This window comes from Perca flavescens, chromosome 8 (assembly GCF_004354835.1).
Source record: "Perca flavescens isolate YP-PL-M2 chromosome 8, PFLA_1.0, whole genome shotgun sequence".
Taxonomy (NCBI): Eukaryota; Metazoa; Chordata; class Actinopteri; order Perciformes; family Percidae; genus Perca; species Perca flavescens.
In genome coordinates this window covers 20,929,723-20,946,243 of record NC_041338.1, presented here as the reverse complement: position 1 = coordinate 20,946,243, position 16,521 = coordinate 20,929,723, and the positions used below count along the sequence as shown (strand labels likewise).

Below are 16,521 nucleotides of genomic sequence, written 5' to 3'. Positions count from 1 at the left end.
TAAACTACAATAGAATAATTACAGTAAATATGAAATTACAGACAAAAGAAGTACATTCTAAGAATTCAAACATTTTTATATATATATATATATATATATATATATATATATATATATATATATTTAAAAGTATTTAGATATCTAGTAAGGGACCACAGGTTCAGGGTGTCTGCAGTGACTGGATGTGCACATAGAGCAGGAAGTGGCTTCCACAGCTGGAAACAAACAGATGAGAAGTAAACCATCTTTTCAATTCATAGGGAGGGAACATGTATTTCAGGTTACCTGTAAATGTGTACTTTTTGTTCTTTTACATTAGAATAATATTGGCAGGTGAGTTGCTGCAGCAGTTGGCCGCACAGGGTGTGCAATTACATATATTTTCATCTTTAATAAACTACAACATTGTACTTTTAATCATAATATTATATGCCAATACTCCTTCATAATCATTACAATTTTAATTGGTTTCAGACTAACTTATAGTGATTCGTTTCTACAAGCCAATCTAAACACTCAACCTCACTATCCCTCATAGGCCAATATTTGTCATTTACAGATTATTCATTTACATTTTACTCTTCTCGGTCTGTGGCATGAGAAAGTTAAGCCAAGTGAAGCCAAGGCCTTCATAAAAACCTTGTTCTTGTCCTGCAGATAGATGTTGCTTCCTAGTATCCCATTTTCTTCTACAGGTTGCATTCCTCCATTATTTTTTGTGCAGAAAAACAAATAAATATACAAGTAATGTCCTTTATGTGGGCACATACATCACTTTATTGTGTCACTTCTACCATAGACTGATCTAGTCACTACCAATGTTATTTTCTGCAATATACATTTAACATCTTAAGTTGTAACCATAAGTACCTTCATACCATTTTCCTTTAATTGTATTGTATATACATTGCTATTGATATGACCTATGTACAACCAAAACTGAGCCTTTATCTCTGTGATTGTTCTCTAGCAAACAGAAATGTTGGTGTATCTTCAGTAGGTCTGTGTACCATTTCATTCTCGGTGCCTTCATCCTTAAGCCCAGATCTGGAAAAAACAAACATTACCAGATACAACCAGAAAGATCACTGCACCTAGCAAAGTTTTCAGATCAGACAATAATAACAGACATTTCATACCCGAAGAGTATGGTCCCAGGAACCTGTGCAGAAGGCCGTCCCATCTGGGGAAACACGCAGCGTACTGACACGGTTCTCATGTCCAAACAGAATAGAGACCCGTGTTCCTTTGAGAACATCCCAAACATTTATGGTGTAGTCGTTGTAGCCGCCAAACAATAGCCGTCCTGAATGATTTAACAAAACATAAATGCTTTTTAACTATAACATACAATAGAAATTATTTTAAGCTCTGATTGATCATTAATTTCTGTTTGGTTGCATAACTGCACTAATACTGAAGTGTGTATGTCTTACCACTGAGAGAGAAATCAACACTGGAGACCCCAAATATAATGCTTTCTTTGGAATAAATAGCCACTTCTCTGTCTGCCCTTAAGTCATACAGGCGGCACTGTAACAAAGGTCAGCATTTGAATGTTAAAGATTGTTTTCAATATGTTTGCAATTGCACTTCATGTGGTAAATATCTCATTACTTACTGTAGCATCATCTGAGCCTGATGCAAATGCATCTCCACTGGGGTAGTAGCTATTAACCAGAAGAAACAGACAGTTAGGAACAAATACCTCTCTTGTGTTCAGTAGGATTTGATTATATCTGACTTTTAGCACCTCCCAGTGGTGGTATGAAAAGAAAAAAAGAAAACAGAGACTATCAGAATAATTAAAAAAATATTACAACGCATCACATTTCACACAGATAGGACTTACAATATTAACATTTTTCTCAGTGATGGATTCATTGAAAATATTCTTATGTTACACTTATATCAGAACTCAAAATTGGCAATCTCTTACCGCACACTATTTATGTCTGATTCATGAGTTTCAAAGGACTGAATACACTGTCCTGAACGCATGTCCCACACATTGGCCTTCTTATCACAGCCCTGCAATAATACATAATGATGCATATTATTGCATGAAAAAATATTTGAAATAATTAATTCAGTGAAGTTGAAATAGTACAGTAATAAGCTTTAATTAAAGGCGTCCTCACCCCTGAAACAAATGTGTTTCCAGTCTCAGAGGGAGCCAGGTCTAGACAGAGCACATCCGCTGCATGTCCATGGAAACTCTGCAACAGCTGCCCACTCTCAACATCCCATAATGCACATGTTCCATCCCCGCTGGAAGTCAGGATCTTTAAAACAAGCAGATAGATAGATAGATAGATAGATAGATAGATAGATAGATAGATAGATAGATAGATAGATAGATAGATAGACTACAGTGTAGGGATTGCAAATGTAAGGTGATTAAAAAGTAATTATGATTACTATGGATAAATAAAAAACAGAAAAAATGAGGTGAGCATTCAATGTGGGACAACATTCTTCTTCAGTGTGTCTGTTGAGCAGGACAAAGACATCAGTCTACCACCACTGAACAACCTACTCCTCAGATGAAGAATAACGGCTGTTCTGGATATCAGTAAAAGTCTATGTGGGAAAGCACACGGCTGTAAATGGATAGCCGTTGCTGTGTGGAACATCATGTGGCCAGGACATCAAACCAGGAGCTACTGGCTGCTGTGAATTATTAACAGAGTGGGGGAGCTCCGTACAGTGGAATACGGAAGGCAGTGATTTCTGAGTAATAATGAGAAAAGCAGCCGTGTTTACAGGAACCTAAAGTTTCAGTAAAATTGTGGGAAAACATCTACCATCTCTCTTTTTCTATAAACATTTCACTCAATTGCTTTTTTTGGGTGTGTTTTTGTGTATGGTCGATATTCTCACCTGCATATCCGAGTTGGTGAAGCTGCAGGCTGACAGGTAGTTTGTGTGCATGGCCACTGACTTCTTCTTCGCAGCCAAGTTCTCATTCTTGTCCAGAGACAGAGGATACACTGAGCATTTATTATCCAGGCCCCTGTGACATAAAAATAAAACTGTTTACCAAAACAAAACAGAAAACCAAACAGATGACACACCCATTTGGCTTATCACGGGTAGTAAGACACTCACCCACAAGCTACAGCACAGCCGGAGGGGGCGTAGGCACAGGCCATCACCCAGGTGCAAGGCATTGTCACAGCATGCTCCTAATAAATATCAAAAGACAAAGCTGCATGAGCCGCTCATTTGAATTAATTATTTAGAGCAGAACAGGAAGCTTTAGGCTGTGAGACATTAGCTGTGTTACAGTTTGTCCAAAATCAAAAATTTTAAAAAGGCAAAAGATGTGATCGTTCCCTCCGTCCTCATTCATAAAAATGGGACTTATCATATTTTGCATCATTTGGAAATCCTCTGTCTCCTGCTGTCTTTTCATGTTTTAAATTACTTATTACAATAACATTAATTGTATGTGAAATACAATATTCTATTGTTCCTTATATTTGTTGCATATTTGTTAAAATTATTACTTGGATTCAGACCAGTGGTTTAAGCTCAAGATAAATCTGAAGGGTCACAAAATGATTGTGTTAGATAAACATTTCTGTTAAACAAAATGTTGCTTATTTTTTGCTATTGTCTTAGGAAATACCAAATGCTAATATGTAATAAAATCTTTTAAATAAAATAATCTGAGGTGGAAAATCCCTTTTAGGTTGAAGGTACCTTATTGGTGGTGAAAGCATCCCACACAATCACCTTTCCATCCTGCAAAGAGTTTAGAACGAGGACAAAATAAAACACATACACTGTAGATTATATGCAATTACAAACTGGCTCTACAATGAGCTGTGAGGTAGAAAATAAGGACTAAAAGCATAAAATTCTTCAGGAGCATAACGTGTGTGACCTGTGAGGAGCTGACGATCCTCCTCTTGTCCTTACACCAGTCCATACACAGAACTTTGTTGCCATGTCCCTTCAGAGTTCTTCGGGTCTTCATGACAAACTGACCAAGCCCCTCCACCTTCTCTGCCACCTGATGTACTGTGTATACACACACACACACACACACACACACACACACACACACACACACACACACACACACACACACACACACACACACAAACAATGTACAATACATCAAACCCTCTATACACCCTGGATTAATAATCCCAGGAGCAATAAGGATTACAGTAGGCCTACAATAAATGGAGGAATATTGTTGAATTGGTTTAATCTGTCATGTCCTCAAATAGCTTGTGTGAGCATCCCATAAAACATGCATTACACTTAGCCTGTTTCTAGATTTCTTTCCCACATCTTATTTAACTTCGATTACATAGCTAAAATATGATTGGAGAAAAAAAAACACTACATAGAAGAAATTCAAATGGAAGCACTGGGCTGTAAAATGGGGAAGCAAACAGCCTGTGTCAACTATCTGAGGTAACGTCGAGCTAATCTGGTCATTTATCAGTTTAGACACAGCCACGTCCCTGTAAAACTAGCAACATTTGACCTCTCGCTAAAATATATTTGTCTAAGGCGTTTTTCTGTTATTTGTCCCGTCACAGTGTAAACCAGCGGTGAATGGAGGCCTCTCCATTTTCTGCACTCACGCTCGACATCGTGCAGCTTCGCTCTCTCATCCTCCAGCTTCGACTTCAGCGTCTCCGACTCCGTTTTGAGATGGGTCAGAGTCTCATTCAGCTGTACCTCCTGTGTCGCCATTTCAGGGATTAGAGGGGATCTCATATATTTCCTTTATGCAGGCAGCGATCGGCAGCGAAAAGGCTTAAAAACAGAGCTAACAGCTGATGCTGCTGTCATGACGTCAGAGGGAGAAGATGCTCCTCCAGTTTCCAGATGGAGGAGGAGGAGGATCCTGGTGGTGGTGCTGGTCCACACGGGCTGCATCCTCAGCAGCCTTAATACTCTACTGCTCAATAATGCATTTAAATACTGCCGACATGGAAAACTGAATACTGTTTGTCTGTAATACAAAAACACAGCAGATAATAAAAATGGCACTCTGGTGTTTTAACATAATAAAACCATTTATTTCAATTGAATTATAATTATTCAGCAAACATGTTTTTATATTAAACAACTGTTACAAGAAATATAAAGAAAGAAATATATTAAAATTGTTTATATAATCATGTTTTGAGTTAATAATTCAAAATACTGTTGAGTTTTATTGATTCCACTTTCACATTTTAACAGGCCATGGCTACCACTGACAACATTTAGGTCATGTCCGTAGTTGCCAGATTTCATTGGCTCGTATTTCAGTATTTTTAGACCTACTATATTTAGATGTGCCAACTTTTAAGCCAGAACATTTTTTGAACCCAACAAGAACAGTTTTATACAGCATTTAGGCCTTGATGTTGGGATATAAATGTTTTTACGTCTTTAAATGGATTGTTTTGTTTTGACCAACAGCCCAAACTCTATGATATTCCGTTTACAATTATATAAAACAGAGAAAAGCAACAAATCCCCACACTGGAGAAGCTGAAACCAGAGAATGGCTGGCTGAGTTTTTTATTGAAAAATGACTGAAACAATTAATTATTAATTTTCTGTGGATGACTAATAGATTAAGGATGTTGGTTGCAGCCACAAAATTTCTTTTTTTTAAAGAAATAAAATATGACAATCCAAGAAATTATTTAAAAAAAATAAATCTTTCCTTTTGGGGTACATGACCTCTGTATTTAAAAATCCTGGCCATAGCCTTGAATTTTAACTATATGGTGTTCACTTGTTAATGTAATGTGTTCAAATAAACAATAAGATACAGATACTATTGATCAGTCATGAGGAGTGAAAGGTCAAAGGCTGGCAGTGTCAGATCCTGGTTAAAAAGCCCAGATGAAGGCTGCTCGGGACCTGCAGCAGCTCCAGAGCCTGCGAGGACGGGCAGAAAGGAAACGTGACCTGGAAACGATAGTCTAAGTCCAGCATCAACTGTGTGGACCCGTCACGATCTTGGAGTAGCGACTGCCAACAAGGAGCAGATTGGCATAATTAGTGGAGAGAAAGTATGGCAGGTGAATGAGTATTAAAGGACATTACAGTGTTTTTGAAATTAGAAAAGCTTGTTACATTACATTTTGAAAATGAACAATCAAGCTCACCTGAACTTTGCGGACAAACGACGACGTCACCCTTTTCTCAAAATCATCGATGGGAGTGTAGGAGTTCAAAATCTTGACAATCTGCCAATTTCAATGTGAGTTTTGTTTCACATCAGTGTGAAGCTGAACTTTTTTTATATGAAAAATACTGCATGTGTGGCATGAATAAAAGTACCTGAACGGGGTTGAGTTCGGGGCATTTTTCAGTGATCTCCTTGGCGTCTTCATCAGTGGACTTGTTGACTTGCAGTAACCAGGCGGCCTGAGACAACGGCCTCAGAGTGTCTATAGCATTAGAGCTTTGCAGTTCCTTCTCCTTCAGCCATTCCTCCAGGTAACTGATGTTACACCTGAACAAACAGAGAAGTTATAAATTAATTTTTGTCTGCGTAAAAATACTCTTGTATTCTCATAAAAACATCCACAAACCTGATTTGCATTCCCTTCCTGCAGGAGCACATATCTTTGCGGAGCATGATGTTGTTGAGGGTGGTCGCACCAACTAGGTAAAACATTTGCTTGACAGCCTGTTTGATGAGGCCCTGCTCCATGCCATGCTGGCTCATGGTGGAGTGAAAGACACTGAGCTGCTGAAGGATGGAGGAGATGGTGTATGTCTCGGAGTCCTCGTAGATGCTGTTGGAACGCTTCCTGACGCCCGTCGGCTTCATGCTAGAAATCCCCTGTAAACTCTCGTGCTCCAACATACCGGGTACTGTTAGACGAGAAAGTAAATCAGCACATTTTAGGTTGCTTAAAGGTTCAAAATCTACATGTGATAATGATGAACTGATGATAAAATACCAATTGTAGGAGTGAGGGTCTTTTCAATGACCGAGAGAAACCGATAGTAGATTTGAATGGCCAGGTCGCTGAGAATCTGTCTGTGTTCAGACAAATCAAAATTCTGCAAGCAGTTCTTTTTTTGGCGAGCAGTATTTTGTTTCAGGAACTCCTTTTGCGAACAAAAGGCAAAACAAGTGAAAGTGAAAATATGCCTGCTACTGTATACAACATATTTGACAGACAAAAAACACAATGGTGCAACCAGGGTAAATACGGTAAATCCAGACCTCCTCCCCGCTGTACTGCTTCAGACAGTTGAGCAGCTGATACGTGTTTGAGAGCCAGAATGACAGCATCTCAAAGTCTTTGTGATGACTCTGAAATAAAAAAATAAAAAAACACATCTGTTACTTTCATTTATTTTCATTTTATAGATGTGACATTTTTATTTTTTTTCAAGCAACTTGTACATTTTATATTTGCCGGCCGTTCATTCTTTTCACATCATCAATTTTACAAAGTGAAATAATGAAAATAAACTGCTGCAAACATATTAGCTACCTAGTCTTAGATATGGTTATGAATAATGGTTTATGGATATATTCATTATTTATTTAGCAAAACTAGAGTCGAGATTAAGTCTACTAGAATGAGAATGAACCTCACCGTGATGACCTTTTTGACAGCACCGATGATCGCGGTCATTAGAGACTTGAGTTTGACTTCATCGTTCAGGTAGTCAGCGTGGCGGACACACATGAAGAGGATGTAAGCTGGCATCGCGGGGATCACACTGACCACCACGCCTTTGGGCTTTAGGTCTGTGAGTAGAATATAGCAAGTTTCATGTAGTTATAATTGTTTCCTGCTTTAAATCAAGAGGACCACAGATGCGGTCCCAGCATACACATAGAGGAAGGCATACAATGTCACAAAATGAATGTTAATATAAAATAATACAGAGGAAGAATACCCAGAATGATGTTTTGAATGAGCCTGGATTCATCCTCTCTCTTGAACTCCAACATGCCAAGGTAATCTTTGGGCATGGCAGGAGCAGACGTTTGCTTCGCTGTGTGAGAAACATTAAAGTGATGAACATGGAGGAGGCGGATTAATGTTATAACGTGCATGTATACAAGCCAAAGTGCTACCTTTCTGTGATGTTTCAAGGCTCTTTATTTGATTCTGGAGTTTCTTTATTAATCTATCTTTCTGGTCGAGCTGCTCTTCAAAGTCCTGAAAGAAAAGCAGAATTTGTTACCGGCTTTCATGTGGACAAGACATGCATCCACACAATTGTACTGTAAGCCGCTACACACACACACACACACACACACACACACACACACACACACACACACACACACACACACACACACACACACACACACACACACACACACACACACACACACACACACACACACACACACACACACACACACACACACACACACACACACACACACACACACACACACACACACCATATTTTCAGCAGTTAAGTGTGAAGTCTCCTGTCTCAGTTTGCTCTTGGCCTCGCTCTCCATCAGCAGCTGTCTTTTCGAGTGATCATTCTCCTCTTCCAGCTCCTCTACTCTGCCTTGAAGCTCCCTCTTCAACTCCTCCAGCTCTTCAGCTTTCTCCTCAAAGTGACTAAAAAGCAACAAACATCAGACAGACTCCGAAATGACCATCCCTTCTTTAATCAAGAAAACGGACTCCAATCAAAGTATTTTTACCTGCGTCGTGAGCTCTCTTCTTTAATCTTTCTTTGAAGAACGTTAGTGATCTCCTCAGTTTTTTCTTTCGGATGACATGAACAAAAAAATAAACAAAAGAACAACTAACCTGCAAAAGAGCTTCATAGTGAAATAGTTAAATAGTAAAACAACAGATCTACCTGCTAGTTCTCTGCTCTGCTCCAATATGTGAGCCTCCAGTTCTTGTTTCTGTCTCTGCAGCTCTGAGACCTGCAGTTTCAGCTGCGGTAAAACCTGTGGGTCACAGGAAACAAGAGAAAGCACAAATTGCGATATGTTCTGCACCAGATCTTTCTGGAGAAGTGGAAACAGGAATGCAATAACGCACTGAGTTCTCGCTGCTGAGCCTGGACACTTCTTGGCGAATATTCTCATTGACATTACTTTTCTCCTGGAACAGGTTTTGCAACTTGCTGTTCTCATTTTGAAGGTGATCCACTTTAAGTTTCAAACCCTCCACTTGGGTCTCATAGCTCTCCTTCTGCTCCCTCTGGTGGCTTTCCAGGATTCTGCCATCAAAGGTGGAACAGTGTCAAACAGGGACAAAAAAACTGGATAATAACGCTGATATTAAGTGAATGGATTGCTATGGCTGTCAGTAAAATAGACCTGGTAGCTTTCTGTAGGCCATCAATGGCTGCCAGCAAATCTTCAACTTCATAAATCTTCTCAGAGTCGTTTGGAGTTAGCCTACATAGAAACAATTGGTGAGATTAAAGGCCTAAATGATATATATCAGAACAACTACGTGAAAGAGAAATTTTTGGATTACCCCAAAAGAACCTCCTCTTCAACAACGCCACCAAGAAGTTGTCTCGTAATATCGTTCATTTTAGCTGCAGAAAGATATTCAAGATCATCATATGTCTTTATTTATGTATAATAACGACGTATCATTTTTAAAACTTAAGGTATATAAGTCAAAGTCTGCACCTCTTGCTTGTTCCGACTGTTGCTTCATCTTTCGGTCCATGTTATTTCTCTGGTTTTGCAGGTTGTTGAGTTCCCTGCGTAGCTCGGGAATGGTCTTGACATGTTTGGTGAGCTGGATGACCTGTTCCTGCAGGTCAGAGTTCACCTTGCCCTCGTCCTCCATCTTTCTCTGCAGACTGACTCTCTCTTCTTTCAATCTCTTAATCTCCTCTTTTAGAGTTTCCACCAACTTCTCATGGTCCTGTCTCTGGATCTCAATGTTGTTCTCTGCAATTCTGCCAAGAACCATCTCATCAATTAACTGAGTAAAACAAGCTGAGCAAGAATCTGCTTAGGCTAAACAAATATTTGCTTCTTGCTGTAGAGGAGGAAGGTTGCACATTTTCATGACTTACTTTCTAAGCCTGGCTTCATATTCTTTTTCGTCCAGAAGGTTCCTCTTTATTTGATCAAAGCTTTCTGTAAGAGTGTAAAACCGGTCACAAATTTAGTACAAATCACAACAAGAGTAGCACACACCGAAATCTTGACTCCTATTACCTTTGGCCTCTTTGGTGGAAGCTTCAAACTTGTTCTCCAAGTTCTGCTTTTCAAAGTTCAGTGCATCTATTTCCCTTTGAAGCTGTGCAGTTGTCTGAAAGAAGAATAAAAATGTGTTTTTTAAAGTGCTCATGAAGTCTGCTTCATCAGCAAACAAAAAGCTGGAAAGACGCAAACAACTGTATTGAATCTACTTCAAAACTGACCAGGCTAGCATCTTCTTTCGCTTTCTTCTCTCTTGCCTCCAAAGACGCCTTCTGGTTGGTTGATTTTTCCAGCTGTGCCTCCAAACCTTGAAGTCTGTCCACGGTTTGAGAGTGGGAGTTGGCCAAGCTTGTCAGTCTTTCCATCAATCCACGGTTCTCTTTGTTCTGTAAGGATACAGGAATTCAGTTATGTCCTCTACATAAAAGCCACAGCTGATGTAACCTTGGTAGCGTCTTTACCTGCTCTTCAATCTTCTTTCTGAGCTTCTGCACCCTGAAGGAGAGCTGTACGTTGAGCACCAGCCGACGCATGGTTTGAAAACGCCGCCGTGCCAGCCATGCTCTGGCATACTTCTGTAGAATCAGGGCTTTCTGCTCCTCCACCATCTGACAATTCATAAAGAGATAGCAGTGCATGAATCACATGTGGTTACATTTTGTATTTTCATCACACTAAATGATACAAATGATTAATGTATCAACCTTACAGACCTTCTTGTACCGTTTACGGGCCATCCAACCTCGTGTGAAGGCCTGGATGGTAATGGAGGCCAGACGGACTAACTGGAAGATCTGCCTCATGCGGTAACCTTTCCAGTATCTCTGGACCACCATCGCTGCCCAGCCCTGCTTCAGTGTTGCAGCACTCACTGTTTTACTGCAAAATAAAACAAGTGGGCGAACAAGTCAGAACCCTGACAGATACAACAAAGAATGCAGGACAACAAAACTTTAAGTGAATCCCTCGAACCGGATTGTCCTCTTTCCACGGATGTACAGTTGGAGGATGATGGCTGCGTCTCTCATGCGCAGGTACTTCCTCCTCTGGCTCCACCCGCGGACGTGTTTCTGGATGGTCACGCACGCTCCTCTCAGTCGGTCCAGACGCAGCTTCTCGAGATAAGCTACCTGACCAGCTCGGAAGAAGATCTTAGTCCGACCAAACTTGTACTGGTTGGGGTCCTAGAGATCAACCCATGAGGCCAAAGTTACAAACGTGCAGTGCACAATTATGCATGACACTGTTGTGAGAAAAGAAGCAGCTAACCTGAATCAACCTCTGCAACACATTCTTGCAGGTCTGTTTCTTGTCACTGAGGTCCCCTTCCTGGTGTGACATTAGGATACTGTATCGGCTGTAAAACTCAATGTATGTCCACCTACAAACAAAAAACATGTGTACTATGACAACATGAGCATATGGAGATTTTGTTTGGCTGATATGCAACCGTGTAATAGAGAATCACCTGGACGGATAGCTCTGTGCACTGATACGAATAGTTTCAAGGACTCCACAGGCTCGCAGCTGCTGCACCACTCTCCTGGAATCATATCTCAGAAAACAAGCAAACACTCGCTTAAACCACAGACACAAACACGCACAAGAGTGTGGGTCGTGTCAAACACAGTTTGATCAGTACTCACTCAAATGGGAGCTTTTCATCATTGGGCTTAATGCAGCGTACATAGTGAGGGGTGGTAGTATTCAGTGTTTCCATCAGTAGAGAGAGGGAGCTGCAGAACTACACTCAACCACAAAGTTCATGGAAAAGGATAAAAACACAAGATGCAAACTCAGTTGTATTCTATACACATACAGAATACTATGGAAACTTCTGTGACGTAGTTCAATCCCTAGTGAGCAGCCACAGTAAGTAAATATATTCACCTTATCTCCCACTGAGGTTCTCAGCTGTTTATTGGCTGGTTTCACTGCAGGTCTAGCGGGCCTCACTTTGACACCTTTAGTGGTCACAGTGCTTTTCTCCTCTTGGAAAAAGTTGGCCAGAAAAGGTAACTGATAACAATTGCAAGCAGGAGAAATGTGTTAAAATTAGAAAAACTAATCTGCACGGGTTGGCTTTAATGGCACTTTGATTTGTTAACTTTGATTTTTAGCCACTATGATATTTTGAAAAATGAAAAGCCAAAATAGAACAGGGTCTTTAATTACCTTACTGACTCTCATAATGTCAACCAGTTCTTCATAGAGAGTGTCTCTGTTCTTTTCAAGAAAGCCTCTGCATTGATATTCCACCTGTTGATAGAAAAACACTCACAGTTTAAAAAAGGAGTAAGTTCTGTGCTACAGTATGCAGGAAATGGGTTTCTATCAGACTGCACCTTGTCTGCAAAGTGTTGAATCACAAATGCCTCATTTGATAACCTGGGCTTCTCAAACAGAGGATTGGCATCAAGATAGTTGAACAGTTTTTGCAGCCAGCTTTGATCAGTGCCCTGAGGAAACTGTAAAGTAAAAAGACATATGTATCGGAGGCACAGCAACAACAAGAACAACAAAACAGAGTTACAAACGTTAGTTGTAAAAGTTCACATCACATCCATTCAATTACCAAACATTCTTCATCAAGCAAGTCCAGGATCCCCATTTTTGCCTCAATCAGGTCAATGACTGGCTGGTTGTCATAGAAATCTATCAACGTCCATGGGATGTCCTCTTTCATGTACTCCTCTTGCTCCAACTTGAACACATGCTGATTAAAAATAAGAACGACAAGAGAATAACCCTCGGAGCAGATACAAGTTTGTATGCAGTGTTTTGGTGAAGCATACCAAGTTAAACTGCTGTTGAAGCTTTTCATTTGCGTAGTTGATGCAAAACTGTTCAAAGCTGTTGATGTCAAACGTTTCAAAGCTGAGGACAAATAAAAGATCACATCAAAAATAGCAGCTCAAGAGACCTGAATCATCAAGCAGCTGAAGAAAAAAAGGGTTGGATCTGCATTACCCATAAATGTCCAGAACACCAATGAAAGCGTGTTGCTTTCCTGGAACCTGAAGTGCTGTGTTTATCCTGTTAATAATACAGTCAAACAGATGGGCATAGATCTGCTTGGCTAGGGCATCTCTGGCATTTACTGCCCGCTCTTTGGGCACCGGCTTCACCACCGTCTCAGCCACCAGAACGATCCTCCGATGGCACAGCCAACGCCCCAACCCGTCTGCGCTCGCACCCAGCAACTCACAGAAGACTGCCAGGTGTGGGTCACTGGGCTGGAAGATATGTCAATCACGTTTTGTATTTAACCAGCTTAATGTTTGGAAATCTAACCTCGCAAACAAAAAGAGATTTCAGACTCACAGGAACTGATGATTTACCATCGCCAGAGTTTCGGATTTCCACATTTCCCAAATGCAGAATGGCTGCCAAAACTTTGAACACTTCTGACTGAAAGTCCTCCTTCAACCCTGGAGAGGCAGAGAGAAGAAGGTAACATAAGAGTCACACTAAAAGCAAGTTACAGTCTGACACATGAAGTGTTTGTTTACCTAGCAGCAAGAATGTCCGTCGAGTCTCCTCCATGTCTTTCTCGTCATCTACGCCTTCAATAGCGATCTCACCGCCCATGCAAGTGTACCGGAACTTATCTGCGCTCACTACAGATGACAGGGATATATAATCAGGCGCTCCTAAAATAAAATAATCCCACAATAATTATGTGTATGATTGTAAGATTTAGATGTGTGTTCTAAGTGAATCAGATTAAAGACAACAGCAGTGGAAGAGTCTTTGCTCCATTTCAAACCTGCAGAATTAACCCTCAGTACAACACTCACACAGTCTTAGATTCTTGAACTCTTGCAGATGAGCACAGGAACACATCTGGTAGAATATGTGATAGTTTCGCTCGTTGTCTGCCTGATTAAGACAAGAGTATCAATTGTTATGGATCGGATATAAGAACAATAACACAACAACACCTTCATCTCATACACTACCTGAAAAACAACTCTAGATTTCTCTAAGAGATAGGTCCTCATGTTCGCTCCGATGATCTGGTACCTCCTGTCAAAGCTGATCTCTGTGTATTTCCCAAAACGGCTGCTGTTGTCATTCCTGGTGGTCTTTGCGTTTCCTATTGCCTGAGAGAAAGTCACCTCAGATCATCAGGTCTCTTTTTAAGTTATCAATCATATAGAAGTTGACCTAATTAATGCATTAGGTGCATTATATTAGTGTTGTCACAGTACTGAAACATTGATCATTTAGTGGAGAGAATAGCAACGTGTTGCCTTGTGAGCAGGGATCCTGGTCCAGTAAAATCATACCTCTGTTATCGGATTGGATGCCAGGACTTTGTCTTCAACTCGAGTCTTACTTCCAGATTTGCTTACAACAGCAAAGTATCTCATAGCGTATCGAGCAGACACTGTTTTACCGGCTCCAGATTCACCACTGACGATGATAGACTGGTTCTTGTGGTTTCTAAGGAAAAATGTACAATGATATAAGTAGACTGTATATTCTACTTAATGTGATAATTTCAGCTTTTATTTACCTGGCCATCTGTTTGTAAGCCTCCTCAGCCACTGCAAATATATGAGGGTCCATGTCTCCCATGTTCTGGCCTGAGTATGCATGAATGATTGCATCTCCATAGATATGAAGCTGTTTGTATGGATTTACAGCGACCAGTATAATACCTGAAAAAGAGGAAACAGCACAGGCTCAGCCAAAAGCACAAACTGCCAACAAGCAACAGTGCTTAGATACAGTGTGACAGTTTGTTTCAACAGTAGGCTACCACAGTAGGTGTAGATGATTCTGGACTCCACAAATCGCACTTTAAGATTATGCAGGACTGCAGGTTCATGCAGGTAGCTGAGAGCGGTGAGGTCGTTCTCCCCCACCAAGATGTCCGGGTTGCGAAGTGGAGGGAGTTGTGGTTTTGACGGGTCAACAGGGTAGCAGTACTCCTGTACAGTGACAGGTTATTATGTAAAGAGAGGCAGGTCAGCTGTAACTTTTCACCATCATAAATCCACTGCAGAAGGTTTTATTAGTCGCGTTTTACTTACAGTGCCATCTTCAAGAAGCAATTCAAGAACATTATTCCCAAAATGAAAGTCTCTCATAATCTCGGCTGATTTCCACACATGTTCTGCATCTGGTATCCACACTCTGTTGTACTAGGAGAAGATTTGAATGGTGACAAGTTACACTTTATCAGTGTTTAGTATAGTTGTTAAAACATATAACACTGTAAATGTAATGCTATTCCCTGTGTGAACATGTGCTTAACAAACTATGAGGACCTTAATTTATTTCTCATTTAACAGACTTCATAGATATAAATTCCTAAAGATTTACACTTACAAAGTTGAGTAAACAGTTAGCATTTAGACTTTAAATTTAAGTCCAGCCTCCTCTACATCCTTGTAACTTGCCTGAGCCCTTCAAAGTTTCCATATGTTTCTGGAAAACAACATTAAGGGTTTGTCTGTATTGTAATACAAACTTGGCGATTTTCTCTTACCTCGGTGTACAGTTCCAACAAAGCCATATTTATGCATTATTGTTTTAACTTATCTTGTCCGTATACTGGCTTGTCAGCTGTTGTATCCACTGTACCTTCCAGGTTACCAACGACTATCCCCCTCCCCTCCCCACAACTATGCCAGAATCACCAGTCAAAAGACAATATTACATCGCTTTCCTGGTTGAAATTTTCAAAATAATACTTAATAAATTAATTCAAATTCTTATTTGAAATACACGAACTAATATTTTACTATTTAACATTATCTTTTACATGTGTCCAAGTGTCTGTCTGCCAGGTTAATGTGTGCTTCAATTTAATGTATTTCAATTAATTACTTGAATTCTGGTCCTCCTTCTGGACTCATTTCTGACATGACTAAGCTCTATGTTTACATACATGTTGTTACCATTATTAATGCTGATCTGTAAAACTTGCATGGGGTCCCAAGACAAATCAACATGTTTAATTTGTAACACTCTTCTGTTGGCTACTATAATCTTAGGTTGAACTGCTCATTAACTCGTCATCAATAAGGCCATGTACTCCTGCGGGGGTTACAAGTTGGCATTGCTTAATTTTGAGCAGTCACAAGCCAAAAGGATGGAAACCTGTACCGTTAATATTCATCTTATCTTAAAAGTGACAAACCTGATGCTTTTATTATGAAAGCCCTGTCACTCATTCCAGGTGTGTCTCGTGTCTTCGTGATTGACTTGTCGCTCACCTGCTGCGGACTTTGACTACCTGACTCCGCCCTCCCGTCTTGTGACAGCGGCTTGACGGAGTGGGTGTGCTCGTTTGATCAAGGATTCTGACAACAAAAGGAACCGGATACAAAACCTCAGTCAGCTCACCATACGTGGACGCATTT

General features: G+C 40.3%; 2 protein-coding genes across 8 annotated transcripts; both read right to left on the bottom strand.

Moving 5' to 3' along the window:
* Positions 1–152: 152 nt before the first annotated feature.
* Positions 153–4,898, bottom strand: gnb5a (guanine nucleotide binding protein (G protein), beta 5a). 3 transcript variants are annotated; one of them, XR_003693159.1, is made up of 13 exons: positions 4,608–4,898; positions 3,893–4,029; positions 3,709–3,750; positions 3,112–3,188; positions 2,884–3,016; positions 2,142–2,285; positions 1,940–2,031; positions 1,622–1,670; positions 1,437–1,533; positions 1,140–1,306; positions 1,011–1,047; positions 640–704; positions 153–215 (listed from the first exon to the last, which is right to left on the bottom strand). XR_003693159.1 is itself a non-coding variant. In XM_028585336.1 (12 exons), exons 1-11 carry the CDS (start codon positions 4,741–4,743, stop codon positions 1,036–1,038), a joined length of 1,086 nt encoding a protein of 361 aa, XP_028441137.1. In that variant the 5' UTR covers positions 4,744–4,898; the 3' UTR covers positions 160–704; positions 1,011–1,035. The 3 variants fall into 3 exon arrangements, 2 of the variants coding, with proteins under 2 accessions (XP_028441137.1, XP_028441135.1); XM_028585336.1 differs by having other exon boundaries at positions 160–704; XM_028585334.1 differs by lacking the exons at positions 153–215; positions 640–704 and having other exon boundaries at positions 749–1,047.
* Positions 4,899–5,147: 249 nt separating this feature from the next.
* Positions 5,148–16,447, bottom strand: myo5c (myosin VC). 5 transcript variants are annotated; one of them, XM_028585539.1, is made up of 40 exons: positions 16,299–16,447; positions 15,187–15,297; positions 14,913–15,084; positions 14,667–14,811; positions 14,437–14,593; positions 14,107–14,250; positions 13,945–14,026; positions 13,657–13,764; positions 13,469–13,575; positions 13,115–13,380; positions 12,940–13,021; positions 12,720–12,860; positions 12,490–12,612; positions 12,320–12,403; positions 12,035–12,163; positions 11,791–11,888; positions 11,613–11,699; positions 11,414–11,525; positions 11,117–11,328; positions 10,858–11,023; positions 10,606–10,752; positions 10,366–10,530; positions 10,160–10,253; positions 10,015–10,078; positions 9,620–9,894; positions 9,459–9,522; positions 9,296–9,376; positions 9,015–9,195; positions 8,827–8,920; positions 8,666–8,729; positions 8,411–8,579; positions 8,075–8,159; positions 7,894–7,992; positions 7,587–7,741; positions 7,208–7,297; positions 6,939–7,089; positions 6,564–6,849; positions 6,310–6,484; positions 6,135–6,215; positions 5,148–5,997 (listed from the first exon to the last, which is right to left on the bottom strand). In XM_028585539.1, exons 2-40 carry the CDS (start codon positions 15,241–15,243, stop codon positions 5,845–5,847), a joined length of 5,145 nt encoding a protein of 1,714 aa, XP_028441340.1. In that variant the 5' UTR covers positions 15,244–15,297; positions 16,299–16,447; the 3' UTR covers positions 5,148–5,844. The 5 variants fall into 5 exon arrangements, with proteins under 5 accessions (XP_028441340.1, XP_028441339.1, XP_028441342.1 ...); XM_028585538.1 differs by lacking the exon at positions 16,299–16,447 and adding an exon at positions 15,645–15,769; XM_028585541.1 differs by lacking the exons at positions 15,187–15,297; positions 16,299–16,447 and having other exon boundaries at positions 14,953–15,011.
* Between the last annotated feature and the right edge of the window lie 74 nt (positions 16,448–16,521).

Excerpts from the sequence above, each read along its gene's own strand:
- myo5c (XM_028585538.1), bottom strand. The coding sequence starts at position 15,671 with ATGGCTTTGTTGGAACTGTACACCGAG. Across the intron at positions 10,079-10,159 it reads TTCCACCAAAGAGGCCAAAG|AAAGCTTTGATCAAATAAAG; the intron begins GTAATAGGAGTC and ends ACACTCTTACAG. Across the intron at positions 6,850-6,938 it reads GACCCTCACTCCTACAATTG|TACCCGGTATGTTGGAGCAC; the intron begins GTATTTTATCAT and ends CTCGTCTAACAG.
- gnb5a (XM_028585336.1), bottom strand. The coding sequence starts at position 4,743 with ATGAGATCCCCTCTAATCCCTGAAATGGCGACACAGGAGGTACAGCTG. Across the intron at positions 3,751-3,892 it reads GGATCGTCAGCTCCTCACAG|GATGGAAAGGTGATTGTGTG; the intron begins GTCACACACGTT and ends AACTCTTTGCAG. Across the intron at positions 1,534-1,621 it reads CAGGCTCAGATGATGCTACA|TGCCGCCTGTATGACTTAAG; the intron begins GTAAGTAATGAG and ends CCTTTGTTACAG.